Source organism: Bos taurus, chromosome 10, assembly GCF_002263795.3.
Source record: "Bos taurus isolate L1 Dominette 01449 registration number 42190680 breed Hereford chromosome 10, ARS-UCD2.0, whole genome shotgun sequence".
Classification (NCBI taxonomy): domain Eukaryota; kingdom Metazoa; phylum Chordata; class Mammalia; order Artiodactyla; family Bovidae; genus Bos; species Bos taurus.
In genome coordinates this window covers 25,946,137-25,956,403 of record NC_037337.1, presented here as the reverse complement: position 1 = coordinate 25,956,403, position 10,267 = coordinate 25,946,137, and the positions used below count along the sequence as shown (strand labels likewise).

Genomic DNA, 10,267 nt, shown 5'->3' with positions numbered 1-10,267 from the left:
AAGTGATCACCACAGACTTTGAGTCTGCTAAACAGCCATACCATAAACATTGTCAGAAAAACTCTTACATTCTTGACCTGCATACAGATTTGTCAGGAGGCAGGTCAGGTAGTCTGTTGTTCCCATCTCTTTAAGAATTTTCCACAGTTTGTTGTGATCCACACAGTCAAAGGCTTTGGTGTGGTCAATAAAGCAAAAGTAGATGTTTTTCTGGAACTTTCTTGCTTTTTCAATGATCCAGCAGATGTTGGTAATTTGATCTCTGGTTCCTCTGAGATGAAAGATACTATAACATATTTGTATAGTGGAAGAAATAGATGATGCAGAAGAGAGAGGGTGTAACTGTAGGAGCAAAGCCTGTGAATAAGGAAAAGAGATTGGAATTTATCACACAGATGAGGGGATTGGCCTTAAATGTTAATGAGAATAGTTCATCCATTGTCACAAGAGAGAAGGCAGACAGGTATAGACATAGGTGTTTCATAGCTTGGTGAAAGTTTTTGGTAGCAAGATGATGGAGTAGAAGGACGTGCGCTCATCTTCTCCTGCAAGAATTCCAAAATTACAACTCGCTGCTGAACAACCATCGACAGGAGAATGTTGCTGCTGCTGCTGCTAAGTTGCTTCAGTCGTGTCCGACTCTGTGCGACCCCACAGACGGCAGCCCACCAGGCTCCCCTGTCCCTGGGATTCTCCAGGCAAGAGTACTGGAGTGGGGTGCCATCGCCTTCTCTGAGAAGGAGAATATTGGATCCCACCAAAAAAGATACCCCACGTCCAGGGGCAAAGGAGAAGCCCCAGCAAGATGGTAGGAGGGGTAAAATCACATTTAGAATCAAACCCCACACCTACCAGAGACCCTCGTAGGACTCAAACAAACCTTGTGCACACCAGGATCCAGAGACCCCACAGAGACTGAGCCAGAGATTCCAGTACTGTACAGCAAACCTAGCCATGTCCTGTATACTATACGTGGCCTACTCTTGAAAGCAAACACTATTATCCCCATTTTAGAGATGAACTAGAATTAATTTTATAACTCACTTCATATTTCACTGAGAAAATAGAGAAATGCAATTGAAAACTTAACTTTTTCACCAAGCTACTGAACTACCTAGGCCTATACCTGTCTGCCTTCTCTCCTGTGACAATGGATGAACTATTCTCATTAACATTTAAGGCCAATCCCCTCATCTGTGTGCTAGATTCCAATCCCTTTTCCTTACTCACAAGCTTTGCTCCTATAACTATATCCTCTCTCTTCTACACCATCAATTTTTTCCTCTATAAAATATGTTATAGTATCTTCCATCTTTGGAGAAAAACAAAATTTTGTTTCTCTCATGACATTGCCTATTTTCTCTGCTCTCCTATGTCAATGGCAGTGTAAATTATGCTTAGTCACATATAACATAAAATCCAAAATCTATGAGACAGGGTCTGTTTTCTTTTATATAAAGGAAGCTCAGAGGTAGAGATTATGGGTTCCTACTGTCCCCAGGGACCCAAACTCCTCTGTCTTCCTGCTTGGCCATCCTTTGCATAGAACTTCCACGCTCAAGGTCACCTTCTGACCCAATATACCTTCTGTACTCCAGATATCTTATCTATGTTCCAGTTTTCAGCATACCAAAATCTAAAAAAGATATGACTTATGACTAAGCACTTCCTGGAGGGTAAAGCAAGAAAAATTTCTAGTGGATTAGTAATATTGCCTCTTTAGCTGGATAGTGAGTGATTGCATTTTATTTTTAATCACTATATAATAAATAGACATGAATAACCAAATAGGAAAAGGAGTACGTCAAGGCTGTACATTGTCACCCTGCTTATTTAATTTCTATGCAGAGTACATCATGAGAAACGCTGGGCTGGAAGAAGCACAAGCTGGAATCAAGATTGCTGGGAGAAATATCAATAACCTCAGATATGCAGATGACACCACCCTTATGGCAGAAAGTGAAGAGGAACTACAAAGCCTCTTGATAAAAGTGAAAGTGGAGAGTGAATAAGTTGGCTGAAAGCTCAACATTCAGAAAACGAAGATCATGGCATCTGGTCCCATCACTTCATGGGAAATAGATGGGGAAACAGTGGAAACAGTGTCAGACTTTATTTTGCGGGGCTCCAAAATCACTACAGATGGTGACTGCAGCCATGAAATTAAAAGACGCTTACTCCTTGGAAGGAAAGTTATGACCAACCTAGATAGCATATTCAAAAGCAGAGACATTACTTTGCCAACAAAGGTCCATCTAGTCAAGGCTATGGTGTTTCCTGTGGTCATGTATGGATGTGAGAGTTGGACTGTGAAGAAAGCTGAGTGCCGAAGAATTGATGCTTTTGAACTGTGGTGTTGGAGAAGACTCTTGAGAGTCCCTTGGACTGCAAGGAGATCCAACCAGTCCATCTGAAGGAGATGAGCCCTGGGATTTCTTTGGAAGGAATGATGCTAAAGCTGAAACTCCAGTACTTTGGCCACTTCATGCGAAGAGTTGACTCATTGGAAAAGGCTCTGATGCTGGGAGGGATTGGGGGCAGGAGGAGAAGGGGATGACAGAGGATGAGATGGCTGGATGGCATCACTGACTCGATGGAAATGAGTCTGAGTGAACTCTGGGAGTTGGTGATGGACAGGGAGGCCTGGCGTGCTGCGATTCATGGAGTCGCAAAGAGTCAGACATGACTGAGCGACTGATCTGATCTGATCTGATGTTTAAAATACTCTCTTGTAGATTTTCCGTGTTTAAAACAATCACTTGACAAAAGAAAAACAAAATAAATGAAGAGAAAGAAGGAATTAATAAAGAACAATCTGACATTAATAAAATGAGAAATTGATACATTGTAGAAATAAGAAAAATCACAAAACAGAATGTTTTCAAATGTTGATAAAAATCCTCTGCCAAGTGTTATTAAGGAAAATAAAACAAATATATGAAGAATGTGTAAGGTAATGAAACCACAGAAACACACAAAAGAAATGAGTAGCTAATACAAATTTATGACAGAGTTACTAAGGGTCAGACACTGTTTTAGATATTGTATCATTTAAATTTCACAAGTGTAAATATTATGTAATTTAATTTTCACAACAGTTTTATACATAAAATAGATTTTACTGTTATCCCTATTTCCCAAATGAGACAAACTTAGCAGAGAGAGGTAAAGAATTTCCCCAAATTTACATTGCTAGTAAGTGACAGAGCTAGATTAGAATTAGGCAGTATATGTCTTTAATCCTTCCTCAACATTGCCTTTCTTCAAATGTTTATCTCATGGAGGGTTGTTGTCCAGAAGATCCTTACAGACCACTTAATCCTTTTCTTATTTTATGGTAGAGGGTCTTTTTTTGGATTGTCCTAAAAAGTGGCACAAACTCTTTGGAGAGATTTAGAAGAGTAAGTGGAGATGCTGTTGACCTAAAGAACAAATACAAAATTTATAAGAAAATATTATGTACAACTCATGGCAATAAATTTGAAAATTTGGAAGAAGGAAATAATTTTTGAGCAAAATATAAATGATGAAATTGACTTAATAAGCAGGGAAAAACCTAAAATGAAATTAATAACTGTATAAGAAATTGGAAGTATAATTAAAGGTCTACCTTTTAAAGACACACCAGTCTCAGGTGGTTTTACAGCACAGCATGTATCATTTTTAAAGAACAAATATTCCTATCTTATTTAAATTATTCCACACCACTGGGGAAAAAAAGGGCTTCCCTGCTGACTCAGTGGTAAAGAATTCACCCGCCAATTCAGGACCTGTAGGTTCCATCCTTGGGTGGGGAAGACCCCCTAGAGGAGGACATGGTAATCCACTCCGGCATTCCTGCTGGGAAAATCCCATGGGCAGAGGAGTCTAGCAGGCTACAGTCCATGGAATCGCAAGGAATCAGATACAGCTGAAGCAACTGAGCATGCACAGGGGCCGATAGAAAGGAAAAGGTGGGGCATGAGACACGCAGGGTCTTAGTTTCTCGACCAGGGATCAAACTTGTGCACCCTGCAGTGGAAGCATGGAGACTTAACCACTGGGCCACCAGGGAAGTCCAGGAATGTCTACCATGTACTGAATGATTTACCTGTAATATCTAACTGAACACTTAAAACTCACACCAGTTAAAAGATGAGATATCTGTGACTCAGAAAAACTAAGTAACTTGCCTAAGTTCATTCAGTTTGGAAGCAACTAAGTAGTTACTTGTCCAGGAAAAAAGTCAATAAAGATAATAGAATATAATCTGAGCTTCTGAAATTGTTACAGTATTATTCAAATAATTAGACAATTAAAAAATGTTAAAGTCAAGGAGTCAGTTTTTACAAAGAGGTGATTGTAAATAAGGAAGGATTTCCCCCAAGCAGTGAAGGTCTTCAAGTTATTTAAGGGGAGAACTTCATTGTGAAGAATGTAAATGTCAGTTTGTAATAAAAAATATTCACACACGTGGAAACATGAAAGAAACATCTGAATAAAGACATGCCTAAATATTTCCAGTGGGTCCAATTATGCAACTAGCAGACATTCCTTACTTCTTTTTAGTCTCTATGACACGATCTGTTCTTTCTGTGGCAGTAGATGCAGAGGCCCCTGCAGACCAGAGAGTGCCTCCTATGAATAGAGCTGAGCATGGGATAAAGTTCCCTCAGCTTTCTAAAGATATGTGGTGATGAATTAAGAAGATCATTCCATTATTTTTCTTTCCCAAACCTTTCTTAAAGCTTCTTTCACATCCTTGTTTCTCAAAGAGTAGATAAGGGGGTTGAGCAGTGGGATCACCACTGTGTAGATCACAGCCACTGTGTGGTCTTGGGTCAGGGAGTAGCTGGACCTGGGGCGCAGGTACATGAAAAGTGTTGTGCCATAGAAGAGGCACACAGCAGTGAAGTGGGAAGCACAGGTGGAAAAGGCCTTGAATCTGCCCTGAGCTGAGTTCATTCTCAGGATGGTGATGAGAATTAAGAGGTAGGAGACCAAGATGGTGAGGGTACAGCTCAAAAGGTTGAAACCAGCAAAAATGAAGAGCAAGATTTCACACAGTGAGGTGTCCACACAAGACAGAGACAGGATGGGTGGTCCATCACAGAAGAAGTGAGTGACCACGTGAGTACCACAGAATTTCAGACTAAAAATACAGCTTGTGTGGATCAGAGAATTAAGAAATCCTGCACCATAGGATCCCACAATCAGAGAGGCACAGACCGTAGGAGACATGGCAATTGGGTAGAGCAGGGGGTTACAAACAGCCGCATAGCGGTCATAGGCCATGGCAGCAATGAGATAGCATTCACTGGTGGCAAAACCCGCATAGAAAAACATCTGAACCACACAGCCAAGATAGGTGATCACCTTCCTCTTGGCCAAGAAGTTCACCAGAGTCTGGGGGACAACCGTGGAGGAGTAGCAGAAATCCAAGAAGGAGAGGCTCTTCAGGAGGGAGTACATGGGTGTGTGCAGCGTGGTACTTACATGGATCAGAAGAAACATGATTAGATTCCCCAGCAGTGTGATAGTGTACATGCCCAGGAACACCACGAAGAGCAGCTTCTGGAGCCAGGGGTCACTGGTGAGCCCCAAAAGCTCAAACTCAGTCCCTTGACTCAGGTTGGCCCCTTCCATATTTCTTCAGTGCTCTGTGACGTGGAAAGAGGGGACCACCAGAAAGAAGTGAAAGCCCCAGGGGCTCTCGCTGGCTTAATTCTGCCCTAAGGACAGCCTTCTGAAGATTGCTCTCACTGAGGAAGTCTGGCTTTGTCAGTGGAGTTCTGTCATAGAGAAGTTCTCCTCAACTTGGCTGATTAGTCACTTAGGAAGTATTACTTGAACAGCAATGGAAAATAGAAAAGAAATATACGCAATTTGGTCTCTTAGGGATCTTAAAAAATTCTAAATAATGAAACAATTACTTACCAAAAATTTATTGACCATCTTCTATAAACTTAGCTCTATGTTCTTCCTGTCAGGAATTCAAGTATGTCTGACTTCAAGAAGCCTATATTCGAGACTATATATACTGTGTTTAAGCACACAAGCTGTGGCATCAGACTGGCAAGGTTCCAGACTGAGACCTCACCATTAGCCAGCTATGTAACCTTGGGAATGTTACTTAACCTTCCTTCTGATTTTCAGTTTTCTGTAAAATAGGGATAAAAACACTAATCTCAAAAGTTTATTGTAAAAATTCAATGAGTTAATTCATGTAAAGCACTTGAACAAAGCCCGGCACTTTGAGAAAGAATGTTAGCTTTGATTATTCTTGTTGGAGAGAGACATCTAACACAAAACTAAACAACAATAAAAATAAATAAGTGAAACAGCGACGAGATTTAGCAAACAACCTACCACCAAACAAAATAGAAGGGAAACGTGTACTAAGTGAGAGTGACTAAACAAGCCTTCAGAGGATCTGGAGAATTCTAGAGGAGTGGAAGGTGGTTCGTTGGCTCAGCTACAAAATTGCTTCTCAGAACTTGGCACAAGTCAAGCACTATTGTGGACTCTAAAGGTGATGGGGGTTGGGATGTGGAGAAATAGGTGTGGTATAAGGCTGCAGAGTGTACACTGAGACCTTGCACTCCAGAGCATCAGCCAAGGGTAAAACGTCACCCATCCTTCATGAAGGCACCATCATTTCCAGTGAATAGAATCACCTTGTTCTCAAGGGATGTTGGGGCCAGCAGGGAAGGAATAGCCCCTCCCCAGGACTAGGGCTTTGTAAAAATGCCTTTTACATGCAGAGAATGAATAAAGTCATGATGAATAAAGTCATGATATACTCTTGAGAGTTCCTGGGACTGCAAGGAGATCCAACCCGTCCATCCTAAAGGAAATCATTCCTGAATATTCATTGGAAGGACTGATGCTGAAGCTGAAACTCCAATACTTTGGCCACCTGCTGCGAAGAACTGATTCATATGAAAAGACCTTGATGCTGGGAAAGATTGAAAGCAGGAGGAGAATGGGACAACAGAAGATAAGATGGTTGGATGGCATCACCGACTCAATGGACATAAGTTTGAGTAAACTATGGGAGTTGAAGATGGACATGGAGGCCTGGCGTGCTGCAGTCCATAGGGTCACAAAGAGTTGGACACAACTGGGCAACTGAACTGAACTGAACTGTACCACCTGAGCACCACACTCTCTCTTGCTCCACTGGCTGCCTGTTCCTGAATTACCTTGGGCTCTGGAGTCAGCTAAGTATCCTGTGCTCTTTGGTGAGGATCCTCAGTTGTGAAGACGTTGAAACCAGCAGATGTGATAGAGGAGGCTAGAAAGGGAAAAAATTGAGCCCCCTCCTCCTGCCCTGAGGAGTAAATGAATAATGGAGCTGTGAAAGATGTTGGGAAGATTCCAGAGAGGAAAGCTGCCATGAACAGGCGAAAGATTCTAGTTTGTCCCATTGGCAAACTTTCCAGAATCAGCAAACTGCCAGAACAGGGGAAGACTCTGGAATATGGATAACTAAATTTATCCATAAATTTGTTGAGGGACTTCCCTGGTAGTCCAGTGGTTAACATCTTGTGATTAAGACTCTGTGCTCCCAATGCAGGGGACCTGGGTTTGATCTCTAGGCAAGGAACTGGATCCCACATACTGTAACTAATAGCTCACAAGCTGAACTAAAGATCCTACATGCCACAACTAAGACTTGGCACAGCCAAATCAATAAATAAAAATTTAAAAAAATTTTAGCTATCAAGTAGATACTGAAGACACTATGGCTATTGATGGAACACTGTGAGTGGTGACTGGAAGAAATCATTGTAATGCCCAAAGAGATAACATCTCCTAATAAAGTTGCAATACAAAACCCAAGAGGGCAAATTTGAACACAGGGTACTAGTAACATCTTTTAGAGCACATGGAGCATAACTGACTTATTTGGTGTCACTGATATGTAAAATTTCAGCCATTCTGAACCCAACAGTTGCTAGTTTATAATAAACCCTATTATTGCAGGATTGCAGACAGCCCCAGATTTGGGTTGCAAACGTCATTGGCCTTATTGGTGTCAAAAGCCAACCCAGCTTCAAGGCAAATTACAAGGACTTTAAAGAATTAACTGTAAAAATCTCAGGATGAATAACTTACAGGGACTTCAAGAAATTGAGAAATGGTTATTATGAGTGAAGAAGAACTTAAGACCCGAGTTCACACCTTCTTCAATAGGTGGTTTCAATGTGGGTAACAGGTCTGCAAGTACTTCTCTGATTAAAACAGTCAACACGCAGGCTGGGAGGTGGGATGGAAAAGGGTAGGGTAGTGGGTAATGCAATGGGTAGCTGATCAGAGCCTCTGATTTATTACTCGCTTTATGTCTACTCGCTTTCTCTTCTTCTCCCCTTTCCTCTGCCATCCCTCTTCTCCAGTCTGCACTAAATTCAAAACTATTCAGAGTATAGAGAGTTAGTTAAGCAAGGGATTGTGGACAAACTGACATCTCTGACAGTCTTTCAAAGGACGCTGGAGTGGGGTCTCCGTGACAGTCCAGTGGTTAGGACTCCTTGCTTCTAATTCAGGGGGCACAGGTATGATCCCTGGTCGGGGAACTAGGATCCCACATGTTAGGCAACATGGCTAAAATAATAATAAATAAATGGAAGTAGTTCATCTTGGAGGGGAAAAAGGATGCTGGAGTAACCACTATTTCTGTTGGCTGTAGTTTATACCTGTGAATGGAAACTAGGAAGAAAACTTGAGTGGTCTAGTCTAGTCATGCTGGAGTGGAGTGTTTAGGAATGAGAGCAGGTGCCAGGGGCCTGTAGATGAGGGAGGAGTAAGCAAGGGTTTTATTATACCTGTTTCTTTGCCTTCCTCCTTGGGATACCAGAGTGGGAGTACAACGGAGAGCAGGCAGCCAGAGGGAGCAGCAATGACCCCAAACAGTGAGCAACAATGACCTCAAACAGTGGTTCTGAAACGTTAAGGTGCTCTGCCCAAGGTTCCCTGGAGAAGCTTGCTGCATGTGCAGATTCTAGGTACCAACTTCAGAAAATGTGATCTAGTGCATCTAAAGCCAGGCCCCCACATCTGGTGAATCTGAAACAGGTGGTCACTGGCCACACTTTGAGAAACACTAAACCATGGAGTATCTTCCCTTGAGCCACATATAAATATCCTTTTCTGAGTTGCTAGAATTCTCCATGTCCTGGAAAATCAGATCAGCCTGTAGGATAAGGTGGTTGTCCTGGACATTCCCTTCCTTCCAGAAGACATATCAGTAGTTAACAATTCCCAGAAATCTGAGTATTACTTGGTGATAGTCAAGCACCAACGAATTTCGTCCTTCAAGTTTGCTTTCCATGTTCATAAGAAAACCATATAATTCCAACAGAGCAGGTGACTTGGTGGCAGAGCTGTTGCTCTGGAGGTCAGAACACAATCTTTCATTAGAAAAACAGTGATGACAAAGCCAGACTCATTGGGTCCATAGACTGAGTCTGGGGATCAGAGCCTGCTATTGACTTTAACCTCTCACGTGGTGAGGGGAGGGAGGCAGCCCCTACCCTGAGAGGCACTCACAGCTGGTCCTATACTGGGAAGAGACACCCCAGAGCCATCTTTTCCCATGGGTGGCCCATGAGGTCACAGCTGGGGAGGATGTTGCCTTCATTAATGAGGGCTTAGCAGGCAGGTGAAGTAAGAATAATTGGCCCCATATAGATCCATTAATGTGCGTTTGCAAAGTTACTGAGTTTCTTACCCTTGAGAAATCTGGTGACTGGGACACTGGGAATAAAGGGAACAGATCCGTACCAGATCCCTGCCAATACACTGATCAGTAGCCTCAAAGGACCTCCCTATCTCAACCCGGAAATGAACCCTTATGTACTTATTATCTGTATTTCTTCTGTGCTGGAGAAACAAGTTTTTATAGTTTTTCTTTCCTTTATTCCAGTTTCCCAATGTACAAAGTGACCTAGGCTACAGTGGAGGACAACCTCTCTGTCCATCAAGATCATAATAAAATTAGAGGTATGTGATTTGCTTAACACATACTTGGGGTTTTCTAGGGATAGTTCTGTTATCAATTTCTAATTTAATAGCATGTCATCAGAGAACATGCTTTGTATGACTTGAATACTTTTGGATTTATTGAGACTTGTTTATGGCCCAGAATATGGTGTATTTTGATGAATGTTCCATGACCACTTGAAAAGAATTATATTCTGCTGTCGTTAGGTCAAGTGGTCTATCACTTTCAATTACCTCATGTTGCTTAATAGTGTTATTCAAGTCTACTGTAGCCTTTCTAATT

At 41.9% G+C, this 10,267-nt stretch overlaps 1 protein-coding gene across 1 annotated transcript; it reads right to left on the bottom strand.

The window, feature by feature from the left end:
- Window positions 1-4,223: 4,223 nt before the first annotated feature.
- Window positions 4,224-6,150, bottom strand: OR5AU1 (olfactory receptor family 5 subfamily AU member 1). Its single transcript, XM_003586540.4, has one exon. It carries the CDS (start codon window positions 5,623-5,625, stop codon window positions 4,690-4,692), a length of 936 nt encoding a protein of 311 aa, XP_003586588.2. The 5' UTR covers window positions 5,626-6,150; the 3' UTR covers window positions 4,224-4,689.
- Window positions 6,151-10,267: the final 4,117 nt, after the last annotated feature.

Coding starts and splice junctions, on each gene's coding strand:
- OR5AU1 (XM_003586540.4), bottom strand. CDS start 5,625: ATGGAAGGGGCCAACCTGAGTCAAGGGACTGAGTTTGAGCTTTTGGGG.